The sequence below is a fragment of the Panthera onca genome, chromosome A2 (assembly GCF_046562875.1).
Source record: "Panthera onca isolate mPanOnc1 chromosome A2, mPanOnc1 haplotype 2, whole genome shotgun sequence".
NCBI classification, from domain to species: domain Eukaryota; kingdom Metazoa; phylum Chordata; class Mammalia; order Carnivora; family Felidae; genus Panthera; species Panthera onca.
This window is the reverse complement of record NC_138340.1, coordinates 121,660,814-121,677,811: the sequence shown is the minus strand read 5'-3', so window position 1 is coordinate 121,677,811 and position 16,998 is coordinate 121,660,814. Positions and strand designations below refer to the sequence as shown.

The 16,998-nt window shown below is 48.4% G+C and overlaps 1 protein-coding gene across 8 annotated transcripts in view; it reads left to right on the top strand.

Annotated features, from left to right (window-relative positions):
• NOD1 (nucleotide binding oligomerization domain containing 1) overlaps positions 1 to 16,998 on the top strand; it is a 77,102-nt gene that overhangs the window by 47,576 nt on the left and 12,528 nt on the right. For 4 of the 8 annotated variants that reach the window (XM_078440904.2, XM_078440908.2, XM_081795049.1 and 1 more), the window contains exons 7-12: positions 835 to 918; positions 1,745 to 1,828; positions 5,468 to 5,551; positions 6,442 to 6,525; positions 8,957 to 9,040; positions 16,287 to 16,370. In XM_078440904.2, coding sequence (XP_078297030.2) covers positions 835 to 918; positions 1,745 to 1,828; positions 5,468 to 5,551; positions 6,442 to 6,525; positions 8,957 to 9,040; positions 16,287 to 16,370 — 504 coding nt within the window. The other 4 variants (XR_013553162.2, XM_078440914.2, XM_078440924.2 and 1 more) reach the window with 4 other exon arrangements.

Here is a 16,998-nt window from a genome sequence, read left to right as displayed (position 1 = left end):
TCATCCAGAGCCCTGAGCGAAAGACACAAATCCGGAGTCAGTGTATGTGCCGTGTAAAAGTGATATGGCCAGTGAGGTCGAGAGCATTATCCGGGTTTCAAGTAATTGAATCTACCTGCAGCAAAACGTATGAATATTCAGAGCAGCTGGGATAAAGCCCACAAAAGGCTCCACATCAGTCGCCAAACTGCTGAGCACTTGAAACCTGTCTGTTTACCACTTTCCGCTTTTTTCTGCCTTCTTGTTGAATTGGTACGAGGCGGTAAAATGACTAACAGGGAGACGGGAGCTTCCGACACTCACTGTCCCTCAAGCTGCTGCTTGTGACCTTAATCGAAAAATACCCATCACTTGCTGCTTGACTGGTCGCACATAATCATCCTAATGACCCCGCGGGGGCACGGTGATTCTTCCTCGTCATCGCAGAGGCAGAAGCAGAAGCAGAGGCTGGGAAAGTGGCGGAGCTGGCTCTGCACCCGGCTTTCGAGACCCCCGAGCCCCAAACTGCTCTCTGTGTGCCCTTCCTCTCTCCTTTCAGCCCAGACTTCAGGTATCGGCAGCCAGCACATACCCACTTAAAAGTGTCCCGTGGGGACGCGAGAATAAAAGGGACAGACAGCTCAAGGAACATGGTGATACTGTGAGAGCATCGTCTGGTGACCGACGGTGGCCACGCTTGTAACGAACGTAGCATAACTCGCAAATCTGTGGATTCACTATGTTGTACACGTGAAAGTAATGCAACACTGTGTCAACTGTACCAAGAAAAAAAAAAAAAACCAAAAAAGCTGACGCCGGGGGTCCCAAAGTCTCACGCTGTGCTCTCTCTCCAAGCCTGTATAACAACCAGATCACCGATGTCGGAGCCCGGTACATTGCCAGAATCCTGGACGAGTGCAAGGGCCTCACGCACTTGAAGTGAGTGGGCTGGGTGTGGCGGCTTATTCGGGAGCCCTGTGGGTCGCCCCTTTATCATTCAGACCCAGAATATAAGTCACCAGAAGGTGCACTCGCCCTAAAGCCTTCCGCTTGCCCCAGGCCACGTGGGTCAAATTGAGAGACCTGTGTGTGGGAAGGAGAGCTGACCGCAGGGGGGAATCACGCCCTGAGGGTGAGGCAGGGCCACCTACCTTGGGGGGAAATCTTGGCAAGGGAGCTCTGTGGGGCCTCTTCTAATAAATCACTGATCCCATTCGTGATGGCTCCACCCTCACGACCGAATCACCTCCAAGGGCCTTGCCTCCTAATCCCATCACTTTAGGGGTTAGGATTTGAGAATATGGATTTGGGGGGGAACACAGCCATTCAGACCTAGCACCCATCTGGTTGCAAGCAGGGGCTTGATCCTCGGTCCCGTCACAGAAATGCTCTGCCAAAGGTGACGGAGCGCCAGGCCCGGAGGAGCCCCTGGAACGGCACTGGGGCCGGGAACACACACAGGCTGGCCACTCGCACTTGAACGGGGCGCCTCCCTGGCCTGCTGATGGAAATGAGGGACGTTTAAAGGCGGTTATTTACGGGTCCCTAAGTTTCGGCAGAGACCGCGACCACCTCCTGGAGAGGAATCCGGCGGCTCTCCTTAGGGCTTTGGGTCCTTCCTCGAGAGGAAGCCCAGGGCATGGGTGCCGCGGGTCCCAGGGCAAAGCCCACACCTCCCAAGAGGGGCCCCGCGCTGGGGACGAGGGTGCCGACGGCGGAGTCCCCTCACAGCTGGGAGCTGATGTGCGCGCGGCTCTCTCCGCAGGCTGGGGGAGAACAAAATAACTAGTGAAGGAGGAAAGTGTCTCGCCCTGGCTGTGAAGAAGAGCAAGTCCATCTTCGAAGTTGGGTGAGTAGAGGCAGAGGCACCTGAGCCTGTCCTGGGCGCGAGAGCGCCCAGAGGGCCGCTGGGGCCGGCTGTGGGGAGGCCGCAGAGGGCATCCTCCCCGGCGCGCCTCTGGCTTCTGCACGGGGACCGGGAACCGTTTGGGGAAGGCCCAGGATTGCCGGCAACCTCAGCTGCGCAGACTTTTATTTCATTGCTGCACAAGTCGGTGATGGCCACCAGCAAACGGAGGGGGTGCCGTTCTAGCCCGAGGTGGTAAGCTTCTGCGGGCCGATGTTCTTCATCTTGGGAAGGCATTTTAAGAAGATTTATGATTTTAGAGAGAGCGAGTGAGCATGTGTGGGAGTGCAGGAGGGGCAGAGAGGGAGGAGGACAGAGAGGATCCCAGGCAGGCTCTGTGCGGATGGCAGGGAGCCCGATGTGGGGCTTGAACTCATGAACCGTGAGATCATGACCCGAGCTGAAGTCGGACACTTAAGCGACTGAGACACCCAGGTGCCCCCGCGGGCTTGTTTTGTTTTGTTTATTGCGTAGTCGTGCAGCCATCACCCCCATCCATCTCCAGAACCCTTTCCATCTTGCAAAAAAGCGACACTCTACCCGTTAGACGATAATTCCCCCTTCTCCCTTCCTCCCAGCCCCTGGCCACCACCCTTCTGCTACCTGTCCCTGTGAATTTGACTGCCATGAGTACGTCACCTAAGTGGAGTCATACAGCATGTGTCGCTTTGTCACTGGCTTCCTTCACTCGGCCCAGGGTCCTCGAGGTTCATCTGTGTTGTAGCACGTGTTGGAATTTCCTTCCTTTTTAAGGCTGAGTAGCGGTTCGTTGGATAGATCTTGTTCATTCATCTGGGCACTTGGGTGGCTTCCACATTTTAGCTACCGTGAACAGTGCTGCTATGAACGTGGGCATTCAAATGACTCATCGATTTCTGGGGGCTGTGTCCCCAGAAGTGGAATTGTTGGATCGGCTGGTCATTCTATTTTTAGATAATTTTTTTTAATGTTTATTTTTAAGATAGGGAGTGCGTGAGCACGAGTGGGGGAGGGGCAGAGAGAGAGGGAGACGCAGAATCGGAAGCAGGCTCCAGGCTCTGAGCTGTCAGCACAGAGCCCGACGCGGGGCTCGAACTCGCGGACCACGAGATCATGCCCTGAGCCGAAGCTGGATGCTTAACCGACTGAGCCACCCAGGCGCCCCTGCTGATTCTGTCTTTAATTTTGTGAGGGCCCACCACACTGTTTCCCACCAGCAGTGCATCCAGGTTTTCCGTGCCCTCCCCTCCCCATCGCTTGTCATTTTCTGCTCTTTTTGATGGTAACCACCCTAACAGGGACGAGGTGGCATCTCGTTATGGTTTGGACTCCAGAGGCTTTTTAAAAAAGCTTTTTATAGCATTATAATTTTTACCTGATTACAAAAGAAACACCGATAATTTTATCTGGAAACTGTGACGAATACGAAAAAGATAATAATCATCTCAGAAATATTGTCAACACCTGAGGTCAGTTAAGCTTTCGTGTTCTCTCATGCAGTGTGTGCTCGCCACTGTTTTTTTTTAAATCTAGTAGAGGGGCGCCTGGGTGGCTCAGTCGGTTGGGCGGCCGACTTCAGCTCAGGTCATAATCTCGCGGTCCGTGAGTTTGAGCCCCGCGTCAGGCTCTGTGCTGACAGCTCGGAGCCTGGAGCCTGTTTCGGATTCTGTGTCTCCCTCTCTCTCTGCCCCTCCCCCGTTCACGCTCTGTCTCTCTCTGTCTCAAAAATAAATAAACGTTAAAAAATAATTTTTTTTTTAAACTCTAGTAGAGGTCAGGCTATATGTACAGAATTTTATTCCTTTTCACTTAATCTCCTGAGTAGTTTTCCCCTTCATTAAAAATTTGATATCGTTCAATCGTATAGTACACGTACTTTTTTTTTTTTTTTGTAGTTTCAAGTTTTTATTTAAATTCCAGTTAGTTAACATATAATATAATATTAGTTTCAGGAGTAGAATTTAGTGAGTTATTGCTTACATATAACACCCAGTGCTCATTACAGCCAGTGCCTATTTCATTTTATATTTATTAAATTTAATTGTGAGGGAGCGAGGCAGGGAGGGGCAGAGAGAGAGGGAGAGACAGAATCCCAAGCAGGCTCTGTACTGTAAGCAGCAGAGCCCAGCGTGGGGCTGGAACCCACAAACTGTGAGATCATGACCTGAGCTGAAACCAAGAGTTGAACGCTTAACCGTCTGAGCCATCTCTGACTTCCTCTGACTTAGTTCGCTCAGCATAATACACTCTAACTCCGTCCACATTGGTAGAAGTGGCAAGATTTCGTCTTTTGAATGGCCGAGTAATATTCCGTTGTATATATCTACCACATTTGCTTTATGAATTCATCCGTCGATGGACGTTGGGACTCTTTCCATGCTTTGGCTATTGTTGATAGTGCTGCTATAAACATGGGGGTGCCTGTGCCCTCTCAAATCTGTATTTTTGTACTCTTTGGGTAAATACCTAGTAGTGCAATTGCTGGCTCCTAGGGTAGTTCTATTTTTACCTCTTTGAGGAACCTCCATACTGTTTTCCACAGTGGCTGCACCAGTTGGCGTTCCCACCAGCAGTGTTAAGAGGTTCCCCTTTTCTCCACCTCCTCCTGTACACACACTTTCTGTACAAAACACTGAGAATTCATTCCAGGGCTTTAGCGTCCCCAGGAGGGATGGTGGCAGGGCACAGGGCATGTTGCCCAGGCAGCCCCAGGTCCGCTGTGCATAGGCTGGGCAGGCAGTGCCCTCAGCCTAATAAAAATAGCTGTCGCCTACCATAGGCCAGGTGCTGTTCTAAGGGCTTTGCATATGTTAACTTAATCCTCTAGGGGGAATTTTCTTATTAGCCCCATTTTACAGATGAGGAGACAAAGATCCAAGAGCTTATATCATTCACCCAAGTGAACCTTAAATCCAGATAAAAATCCAGTTAAAACGGGAGGCCAGCGGTGTGGCTCTGCAGCCCAGCATCCTGCCGCGCAGACCCTCGCAGGTTATCCGCTGTGGGGAAGGAGGGGGCGAGGCTTCATTATTGCAGCTCCCCCCTAGACCACATCGGCCTGCCAGCACGCTGTAATAGGGTCCTCTTCCGGAAAAGCAGCGTTGCTGGTGAGGTTTCCAAGGGTGCTTCCTGATCTTTGCTTCCCGGAAGACTGACTGTGTCTTCACCAACGTCTCGCGCCCCGGCACCGAGCCAAATGGATGCTGGAGTTGGCAATTCCACAGGCCTCCTGTTTAGGCTTCTGCAAACCTGTATCCTCCGCGAGGGGCGTCTGGGACTGCCTTGTGCTCAGACACCTCCCTGCGCCCCCCCCCACCCCCCCACGCCTCTCGGAAAGCCCAGCGCCGTGAACTTAGTCTCCAATTGTGCAAGTACCTGATGGGCTTCTGTTCCCGAGGCTTCTGCTGCTCTTACCCTTACATTTCCCTTTGAAGTGGAAACCGAGAGCAGCTCACTAAGGGGCTGGTGTGGGAATCTGCTCCAGGCCACGGCTCCAGGGACAGAGGACAGACATCTGCCGGTGAGTGTCCGGTGGGCTCGGCCACCAGCAGAAAGTGAGTGGTGAGCGCAGGCTAACGTTCACCGTCTTGCCTCTGCCCTCAGGATGTGGGGCAACAGAATCGGTGACGAAGGAGCAAAGGCCTTTGCAGAGGCTCTGAGGAACCACCCCAGCCTGACCAACCTGAGGTAAGCGCTGCCTTCCAAGACCCGCTGTCCCCAGCATCCAACCTGGTCACTCGGCTGTGCCTCGTGGTTGCCAGGGAGGAGCCGAAGGGACGCAGGTGGTTGGCTTTCCTAAGAGAGAAGGTAGTTGTGTGTGCGTGTGTGGGATTTTTTAAAGAACATCTTTATTGACACGTTAGAGGCATTACTGTTCGTCGTTCAGCTTGGTGACTTGACGAATGTACACACCAGCGTAACCACCACCCAGATTAAGACCTAGGCCGTTGCCATGGCGGGGAAGAGACCTCTCAGCAGTCTGCCTGGGTCCCTTGGGAGTTGGAAGTAGGGAGGAATTCTTAAGTCCAGACAAAACTGAAAGGGATGCCATCCGTTCCGCATTCACAGGACGGTGCTGAGACAGAGGGGGACCCTTCATCTCGGTAAAGACATCCTCCTCCCTGGCCTTCCTGGAGGCCTCGGGCCAAATCTCAGAGCCTTGGGCATCTCGGTGTTGCTTGGGTCCTTCCTAACACTGAAAGAGAGCCCAACATAGTGGGGGCAGTAGCAGACTTTCTTCTTTATGAGAACAGAGGAAACTTCTCCAGGTCTCATCGATGGGCACCTGGAAAACGTCAGCCACCTGAAGCAGAGCCCTCCCAGCGCCCCCGTCTGCCTGTGACCAGGTGTCACTGGTGTTCCATGTCCTGTCTGGACTCTCCTTGACACGTCTGTGCCTGTCCTGATGCTCGGGGAGTATGCTCTGGAACAACAGCAGGCAAGGCTGAGCACTTCTGCTTCCTGCCTCGAGTCAGGAGCCACCTCCCAGCAGCATCTTCCGGGTGTTTCGGTCACTGAAGCCAAAGCCAAGTGTAGACGTGTCTCTGATAATTGACCCCAAGTGTTTTCCTTCCTAGTCTTGCATTCAACGGCATCTCTACGGAGGGTGGAAAGAGCCTCGCCCAGGCCCTGCAGTGGAACACCTCTCTGAGAATATTCTGGTAATAAGCAAAGCCATTTTGAGAGGCTGGGTCTCGGGGACTCTTCCAGAGACTGCACAGCCTGGAATCCTAACTGAAAAGCCGCCTTTTAATTGAAAAGGCTCTAGGCCTTTCCTCAGTGTTGGGTTGATAGTTTTAATTTCTTCCTAGAATAGAAAGCAGCCATTCCTAGAAGCACAGACAGGTGTACAGAAGGGGGACGGGGACCCCAGGAGCATGGGTTCCACCTTAGCCGCCTTTGCCAGCCTCAGCCTCAGCCTCAGCCTCAGCCTCAGGAAAACCCGAAGGCTGGCCATTCTGTCAGGATGATGCTTAGGAGACCCTCAGATACGCCTTGCAGGGTCCAACCTTCATGCACTTGGCTCAAACTTTTCTCCCTACCTCCTCTTAAACTGCCTTCTTCATGCTGCTTCCTCCTTCCCCAGTAGCCACACCACGATTTGGCCTTCAGGTCCCAGCCCACCTGTCACCTCTCCCCGGAAGCCCATGTTCCTCACCCCTCTTCGTACTCATTTAGTGTATGCTGCCTTCTGACAGTGCTTGTTTTTTTTTTGGTTTTGGTTTCCTTTTTCTCATTTGCTCTATTTCAATTTTATTTCTTTGTACTTTCGCTACTTGCCTTCTAAGGGAGGGATTTGTGTTTGGGCTCAGTGCACGTGAGCTATCAGCGAAGTTGGTTCAGCACGACAGTCTCATCATCTTGAGAGTTCTAATATTAGACCTGCTGGCCATTAGATGCATTTTCAATGGTTTTCCTCTAAACAAAATCCTTAAAAATGTTTTTAAAAGAAATATCTAAAAAAAAAAAACAAAACAAAACCTGTAAGAAACTCGAAAAGTCGGAAGTGAAAGTACTTCCTCCCTTGTGTTTCCCAGACCGAACCTTTCTCTTCTAGCCTCCTAGCACTTGAATGCATGCTTGTGTGTATATCGCTTTTCTTACAACATGGAATCGCATTTAGCAAATGACTTTAAAAAACATCTCAACCGTGTAGTGTCCGCATTTTACGTGTCCTCTTATGTCAGGATTTCTCCGTCTGTTGACGGAGTCAATAGTCTATTGACTATTGACTTCTCCATCTCGACACTATTGACATTTTGGTCCAAATCATCTTTCTTGTAAGAGGCTGTCCTGTTCATTATAGGATGTTTCGCAGAATCCCAGGCATCTACCCATTAGCAGTACGTCCCCCGCCCCCCGACAATTGTGATGATCAAAAATGTCTCCAGATGTTGACAAATGTCCCCTGGAGGGGAAAGCACCCAGCTGAGAACCACTACTCTACACAGATAGTAAGAATGCCAATACCCAGCATTTCTCGAGGGCTGATGGTACAGCATGCATTATTCTCTGCCTTTTATACGTGTTGACTCACAGCCACCCCATAATGTCTGTACCGTGACTGTTCACCCTTATTTCTCTGGTGAGAAAACCCAGGCCCAGAGAAGTTAAGCCGCCCTCCTGAGGCTGTGGTGCCAGTAGGCGACACACGCCCGGCATGTCTGGGTCCGGAGCGCTCTTAAATAGCGTCATCTTCTGCCTCACTCTCTCTATCCCTCGTTCCCTTGAAGGGCTGCACAGCATCCCATTGAATGGGTGTTTGCAGTTTAGTTTCCCAGAAGCCCCTGCCGATGCTTACATGTGTTCACATTTCACGGTATAACCGTGCAACGCGGCGATCGGTACTGCATGTGTAGATCCTTGTGCGTACATCTTTGCACACGGAAGTGTGATCGTTGACTCAGAGTATAACACATTTAAAATTCAGCTAGGCGCTACCAAATTGCCCTGTGAGGAACGATTGTTTAATATTCTATGTCATTCTTTTTCCTTATTTATTCTTTCATCCACTGGCGTGACAGGGTCCAATCCTGTTTACAGCCGGGAGCTTCTAGTCCTGAGTGCTTTATCCAGACCACTGCTGCTTTTAGGAACAACTAAGAGGCTTCCTGAACCTTGACTCACTGAACTTGGGTCCTTCGCAACTGGCCTCAGAGCAAAGCGTTGAGCACATTTTAACGTGCAGTTGGCAGGCTTTTCTAGGTCTTCATATGACAGACTTTTTGGTAACGTGCTGTCAGGGGTGTTCAGGGAGACTTGGGGGCTGGAGGAAGCCTGGGAAGTGGGCCTTAGCCCCTAGCTTCTGTGAGAACGGAGGGTGCAGCAAAGATGGGCAGGGAACGTGGGCTCCTCTGTGGCAGCAGGACTAAGGAGTAGGAGCTTGGGGACAGGATTTGCACTAGAAATGAGCCTTATTTATTGTCTATGGGGCTCAGAGGCTGGGATTGGGGCCTGGCTGTTTGCTCAGTTCAGCAAGCGATTAGCAGCATGAGCTGGAGAGATCTGGGCTGGGATCCCACTTCTGAGAACTCATTTAAAAATGTGTGCCAGGTAGGGCTCCCCTGAGTAAACACTTGCTTTCTTTTCTAGGCTCACCAAAAATGAACTCGATGATGAAGTGGCAGAGAGCTTGGCAGAGATGCTGAAAGTCAACCAGACGTTGAAACATTTATGGTAACTCAGAGAACCTCAGAATTTCAGGCTGTGCTACTTTTATTTATGATTTACTTTTCAAGTTTTTTTAAAATTTTTACTCTAGTTAGCATACAGTGCAATATTGGTTTCAGGAGTAGAATTCAGTGATTCATCACATACAACACCCAGTGCTCATTGCAACAAGTGCCCTCCTTAATGCCCATCACCCACCTGGCCCATCTCCCACCCGCCTCCCTCCACCAACCCTCAGTTTGTTCTCTATGCTGAAGAGTCTCTTCTGTTTTACTTACCTCTTTCTTTTTCCCCCTCCCATATGTTCATCTGTTTTGTTTCCTTTTTTTTTTCTTTTTGAGTCCTTTTCTTCCTTCGTTCCTTCCTTCGTTCTTTCCTTCGTTCCTTCCTTCGTTCCTTCCTTCCTTCCTTCCATCTTCAAGTTAGTTAACATACAGTGTAGTCTTGGCTTCAGGAGTAGAACCCACTGATTCATCTCTTGTATATGACACCCAGTGCTCATCCCAACAAGTGCCCTCCTCAATGCCTGTCACCCATTTAATCCCCCTCCCAACCCCACCCGTTCCAGCAATCCTCAGTTTGTTCTCTGTATTTAAGGGTCTCTTATGGTTTGCCTTCCTCTCTGTTTTTATCTTATTTTTTCCTTCCCTTCCCCTATGTTCATCTGGTCTGTTTCTTAAATTCCACATATGACTGAAATCGTATATGTCTTTCTCTGACTGACTGATTTTGCTTAGCATAATACCCTCCAGTTCCATCCACATTGTTATAAATGTCAAGATTCATTCTTTTTCATTGCCGAGTAGTACTCCATTTTATGTTTGTACATCTTCTTTATGCATTCATCAGTCAATGGACATTTGGGTTCTTTCCATAATTTGGCTATTGTTGATAGCATTGCTATAAACATTGGGGTGCGTGTGCCCCTTTGAATCAGCATTTTTGTAGCCTTTGGGTAAATTCCTAGTAATGCAATTGCTGTGTTGTAGAGTAGTTCTATTTTTTATTTTTTGAGGAATCTTCACACTGTTTTCCAGAGTGGCTGTAGCAGTTTGCATTCCCACCAGCAGTGCAAAAGTGTTCCACTTTCTCTGCATCCTCGCCAACCTCTGTTGTTTTCTGAGTTGTTCATTTTAGCCACTCTGACTGGTGTGAAATAATATCTCATTGTGGTTTTGACTTGTATTTCCCTGATGATGAGTGATGTTGAGCATCTTTTCATGTGTCTGTTAGCCCTCCGGATGTCTTTGAAAAAGTGTCTGTTCATGTCTTTTGCCCATTTCTTCACTGGATTATTTGTTTTTCATGTGTTGAGTTTGATAAGTTCTTTATAGAGTTTGGATACTAATCCTTTATCTGTTATGTCATTTGCAAATATCTTCTATTGGTTGCCTTTTAGTTTTGCTGATTATTTCCTTTGCTGTGGAGAAGGTTTTTATCTTAATGAGGTCCTAATAGTTCATTTTTGCTTTCAATTCCCTTGCCTCCAGAGACATGTTAAGTAAGAAGTTCTTGCAGCCAAGATCAAAGAGGTTGCTGCCTGTTTTCTCCTGTAGGATTCTGATGGTTTCCTGTCTCACATTTAGGTCTTCCATCAATTTTGAATTTATTTTTGTGTATGGTGTAAGAAAGTGGCCCATTGCATGTTGCTGTCCAGTTCTCCCAGCACCATTTGCTAAGGAGACCATCTTTTTTCCATTGGATGTTCTTCCCTGATTGTCGAAGATTAGTTGGCCATATATTTGTCAGTCCATTTCTGGGTTCTCTATTCTATTCCATTGATCTGTGGTCTGTTTTTATGCCAGTACCATACTGTCTTGATGATGACACCTTTGTAGGAAAAGTTAAAGTCTGTGTTTGTGATGCCTCAGCTTTGGTTTTCTTTTTTCAACATTACTTCAGCTATTCGAGGTCTTGTGTGGTTCCACACAAATTATAGGATTGTTTGTTCTAGTTCTGTGAAGAATGCTGGTGCTCTTTTGATAGAGATTGCATTGAATGCGTAGATCGGTTTGGGTGGTATTGACATTTTAACAATATTTGTTCTTCCAGTCCATGAGCATGGAATGTTTTTCCATTTCTTTGTGTCTTCTTCACTTTCTTTCATAAGCTTTCTATAGTTTTCAGTATGCAGATCTTTTACCTCTTTGGTTAGGTTTATTCCTAGGTATTTATGGTTTTTGGTGCAGTTGTAAATGGGATCCATTCCTTGCTTCCTCTTTCTGTTGCTTCATTATTGGTGTATAGAAATGCAGCCGATTTCTGTACATTGATTTTATATCCTGTGACTTTGCTGAATTCCTGTATCAGCTCTAGCAGTTTTTTGGTGGAGTCTTTTGGATTTTCCAGGTAAAGTATCATGTCGTCTGCAAAGAGTGAACGTTTGACCTCTTTGCCAATTTGGATGCCTTTTATTTCATTTTGTCTGATTGCTGAGACTAGGACTTCCAACACTATGTTGAACAACAGTAGTGAGAGTGGACACCCCTGTCATGTTCCTGATCTCAGGGGGAAAGCTTTTTCCCCCATTGAGAATGATATTAGCTGTGGGCCTTTCATATATGGCTTTTATGATGTTAATGTATGTTCCTTCTATCTCAACTTGCTTGAGGGTTTTTATCAAGAAAGGATGCTGTATTTTGTCAAATGCTTTTCTCCATCTATTGACAGGATCATAGGGTTCTTATCCTCTCTTTTATTAATGTGGTGTATCACATTGATTGATTTGCGAGTACTGAACCAGCCCTGCAGCCCAGGAATGAATCCCACTTGATCATGGTGAATAATTCTTTTAATGTACTGTTGAATTTGATTTGCTAGTATCTTATTGAGAATTTTTGCATCTAGTTTCATGAGGGATTTTGGCCTGTAATTCTCCTGTTCTACTTTTGAAAAATATTTTTTGAGATGGGGTGCCTGGCTGGCACCGTCGATAGAGCATGCGACTCTTGATCTTGGCTTTGTAAGTGTGAGCCCTGTGTTAGGTACAGAGATTATTTAAAAAGAAAATCTTAAGGGGCGCCTGGGTGGCTCAGTCAGGTAAGCGACTGACTCTGGCTCAGGTCACGATCTCACAGTTCGTGGCTTTGAGCCCCACGTCGGGCTCTGTACTGACAGCTCGGAGCTTGGAGCCTGCCTTCGGATTCTGTGTGTCTCTCTCTGCCCCTCCCCTGCTTATCCTCTCTCTCTCTCTCTCTCAAAAATAAATATTTTTTAAAAATTAAAAAATGAAATCTTAAATGCAAAAATATTTTTTGAGGGCGCCTGGGTGGCTCAGTCGGTTGAGCACCCGACTCTTGATTTCAGCTCAGGTCATGATCTCCCAATTTTTGAGAGATCGAGCCCCATGTTGGGCTCTGTGCTGTCACATGGAGCCTGCTTGGGTTCTCTCCCTCTCTCTCTGCCCCTCCCTAGCTCATGCTTGCGTATGTGCACGCATGTGCTGTCTCAGTAATATATTTCTCTCTCTTTCGTATATTTTAAAGTCTACTTATTTTTGAGAGAGAACGTGTGAGTGAGAGTGGGGGAGGGGCAGAAAGCGACAGGGACAGAAGATCTGAAGTGGATTCTGTGCTAATAGAGGGCCCAACGCGGGGCTCAAACTCACGAACCATAAGATCATGACCTGAGCCAAAGTCAGATGCTTAACCAACTGAGCCATCCACATGCCCCAAGAAAAGATACTTTGTAAGATAAAATGGATGTGCATAAAATTCACCCTTTAAAAATGTACAGGTCAGGGGCCCCTGGCTGGCTTGGTCAGTGGAGTGTATGACTCTCAATCTCCAGGTTTGGAAGTTCCGGTCCCACGCTGGGTGTAGAGATTACTTAAAAAAATAAAATCTTAAAAAGACAATAAAATGTATAGGTCAGTGGTTTTTAGCGTATTCACAAAGTTGTGCGACCATCACCACGATCTAGTTGTAGGGGAGTTTTACCTCCCCACCGCCCCCACTGGAATATACCAGTGTGCATTAAGCCTCCCCATCCTTCTCCCCCAGTCCTTAATCTACTTTTTGTCTCTGTGGATTTGCCTGCTCTGGGCATTTCCTAGAAATGGAATCCTACAATGTGTGACTCGTTGTCTGTGTTCTTTCACTTACGTGGGTTTTCAAGGCCCATCTACATCCTACAACGTGTCAGAACTTCATTGTGCCGTAGGGCTGACACTCCGTTATATGGATATTCCACATTTTGTCTGTTCATCAGCTGGTAGACATTTGGGTTGTTTCTACTTTTTGGTTGTTGTGAATAACGTTGCCTTTTCGATTGTTGTGAATAATGCTGCCTTTGACATTCGTGTGCATGTCCGCGTGTGGACATACGTCTTCATTTCTCTTGGGTATATGCTTAGGAATAGAATTGCCGGGGCAAATGGCCACTCTGTTCTGAACTTTTTGAGGAACTGCCGAAGTGTTTTCCAGAGTGGCTGCTCTACTTTAGGTCCCTGCCAGTCATGTAGGAAGGCTCCCATTTCTGCGCATCCTTACCAGCACTCGTTAGTGTCCATCTTTTCGAATCTTGCCATCCTAGTGGGTGTGGAGTGGTGTCTTATTGTGGTTTTGGTTTTCATTTCCCTCATGACTAACATCGGGCATCTTTTTGTGTGTCTCTCTTGGAGAAATGTCTCCACATCCTTTGCCCATTTTTAATTTTTTTGCCCTTTTTTTTTTTTTTTAAAGTTTAGGGAGGGCGGGAAGAGAGCAGGTGCACGCGTGCGAGCAGAGGAAGGGCAGAGAATCCTAAGCAGGCGCTATCAGCGCAGAGCCCGAAACAGGGCTCGAACCCACAAACCTTGAGATCATGACCTGAGCCAAAATCAAGAGTCAGACGCTTAACCAACTGACCACCCTGGGTTATCTGCCTTTTTATTACTGAATTATTGGAGTTCTTTATAACATCCTGCATACTAGACATTTACTAGATACATGATTTGCACGTATTTCCTCTGTGGGGTTTTCCACTTTCTTGTTAGTGACCTTTAAAGCACCAACACTGTTCATTTTGATGGAAGTCCAATTTATTTTTTCTTTGGTTGTTTGTGCTTTAGATACTTTACTGAGAAACTGTTGCGTAATCCAAGGTCACAAAGATTGACACCTAAGATTTCCTTTAAGTGTTATAGTTTTGCTCTTGCATTGAGGTCTTTGATCCTAAACGCTAATTTCTGGAGTTAACTGTTGTGTGTGATATGAGGCAAAGGGTCCAAACTCCTTCTTTGGCATGTCCCGCTGTTCTAGCACCGCTTGTTGAAGAGACTGTCTTTCCCTGTTAAATGGCCCTGACGCTTTTGCCAAAACTCAATTGACCATAAATGTATGGGTGTATTTCTGGACATTCTATTCTAGTTCATTGATCGGTTTGTTTGTCTTTATGCCAGGATCACACTGTCCTGATTGTTCTAACTGTGCAGTAAGTTTTGAAATCAGGAAGGGTGAGTCTCCCAACTCTGTCCTCCTTTCTCAAGGTTGTTTGGGCTATTCTGGGTCGCTTGTGCTTCTGTATGAGTTTTATTTTTATTTATTTATTTTTTTATTAAAAATTTTTTTTAACGTTTTATTTATTTTTGAGACAGAGACAGAGCATGAATGGGGGAGGGGCAGAGAGAGAGAGGGAGACACAGAATCGGAAGCAGGCTCCAGGCTCTGAGCCATCAGCCCAGAGCCCGACTCGGGGCTTGAACTCACGGACCGCGAGATCATGACCTGAGCTGAAGTCGGACGCTTAACCGACTGAGCCACCCAGGTGCCCCTCTGTATGAGTTTTAGATAACCTTGTTAATTTCTGCAAAACAGCCAGACTGTGCTACTTTTATGTCTGTTTTGCTGTTGTTTTTCTGGCCTGTAGACTTTCTTTTATCTCTTTCCCTTGGGGCCCGGCCTGGAGGGAGAACAGAGCTAGAACAGGGCTAGAGAGCGAGTCTTGGCTGTTGGGTGGTGCACAGATCACACTGGCCCTTGTCTTCGAAGGTGGCCCCAGGGGACAGGTGCGCCTGAGCACTGCCATACTCATTGGCTCCCTTGCCAGGTCGTGGCTGGAAGCAGCTCACCCAGCAAAGTGTAGGTGGTGGTGGTGGTGGCAATCGTGAAGGAGGGGATTAGGAAGCAGCAGAGTTTGGCTGAATGCACGATTCTCTGCTCACTTCTAGGTTCTATCTTTGCTCCTCTTGCAAAAATGTCCAAGTTACATTGTGGTCGTTCTTACCAGGGAGTCATCACCTCTGCCACTGAGCCCAGGTGCCCCCCTTTGGGGCATGTGGCTGGGAGATTGGGGCCCCTCCACAGCACAGCCACAGTCCCGTGTGCTCGGGCAGTAATGGTGACAGGCGCTCCCTGCCATCGGGTGCTGTGGCAGAGACTGTGAGGACTACTTCCTTTATACATCCTCCCACTGAAACCTCGGTTACTCCCATTTTACAGATCAGGCAACCGAGGCATAGATAGTGTAAGCTTATTTCTTCAAGGCTCTGTGGCTGAGAAGTAGGGGGTGGAGGGTGTGTGTGTAGGAGGGGAGCTTTGAACCACTGCACTGACTGCCTCTTCATAGGGTTGGCCCCTTCTCGCCTAATTTCTATAATCTCATCAATCATGACAGGGCAACCCTGTCTTCCTGGTGGGGCTGTGTTCTTGGGTCAGTGGCCAGGATTTCTTAGGGTCAAGTTGAGCAGTAGGCTTTTATTCTACCAATAGCCAGGAGTGAGGAGTGGGCCTGTGATGAAGCAGAGACACCTCAGTGCCTTGGGTGAATTTCTTGGGTGTATTTCTTGGGTCGGAAGCATAGCTGCTCAGGGGAGCACTTCAGAGATCGCCCGGGCTCCCCAGCTCTATTGGAAACCTTGGTTTCATTTGGATCACTGCAACTAGACATAATGGGGTGCGCCCTTAGAGGCCCCATTATCGATGCTTTCCCACTGGGACCCACGAGTGGAAGCAGGAGAATCGTCTTCTTCCCTCCCCGCAGGAAAAAATGGGAAAAATGCCGACACATACATATCTGGGTTCGTGTATTAAATTACCTACGTGTGAGTGCACAGATCTATTAGGCTCACTCTAGAAATGTACCAAAAAATTAAACGTCTTAAAAGATGCCCTGGAGATCTGATCTGGACAGCCTCAGCCAGATTAAACGTCACGTGGACACAGCGCTTCCCCGGACCCCGTCTCATGCCCACCATGCCCTTACCACTCCTTAACGGAGGGGGCAGATTTAATCCAGTATCATGTATCTGATACAAGATATGTTCTTCTTTCAGGCTTATCCAGAACCAGATCACGGCCAAGGGGATTGCCCAGCTGGCAGACGCATTACAGAGGAACACTGGCATAATGGAGATTTGGTAAGACACATGCGCCAGTCGTAGTGATGAGAACAGTGACTGTCTACTCAGCACCCTGACTGGGCGCCAGGCACAGTGTAGAGCATGTGCCATTTATTCCTCGTTTCCAGTAGTCCCGGAAAGCAGGCTGGTAGTGTTTCCACTTCACAGAGGCAGAAACTGAGCCCCAGAGCAGTGAGGGAATACTTGTCCAAGGTGCCACCTAAGAGGAGAAGCTGGAATCTGGTCCAGGCTGCCTGACTCTGTGGCCGGGGCTCCCCTCGTAGGCGCCCTGCCCTCCTCTACCTCCCCGCTATGCACGGGGCAGATGGCCCAGGAAAGGGATCCTGCTGAGAGTGAATCACTCGGGGACTCAGGAGGCTGAGACGTGGATGGGGTAGCTGGCGTTTGGGGCCCCTTCTTCTCCTTTTCTGGGCTTTGCCGGGCTTGAGGAGACACTTCCCTGCTGGATTTGCTCTGACTTGTGCTCTTTCTTCCTATTTCTGCGTGGAGGAGTTGTTATGCTAGTGGGAGGGAGCGGGATCGTTTTGCTTCTACAACACTGAGCCCCACTCCACTTTGTTACTGCCTCATAAGACCCATACATCGTCCCCCCTAAGCGGGTCCCGGCCTGTGGACTGTGTGGGCA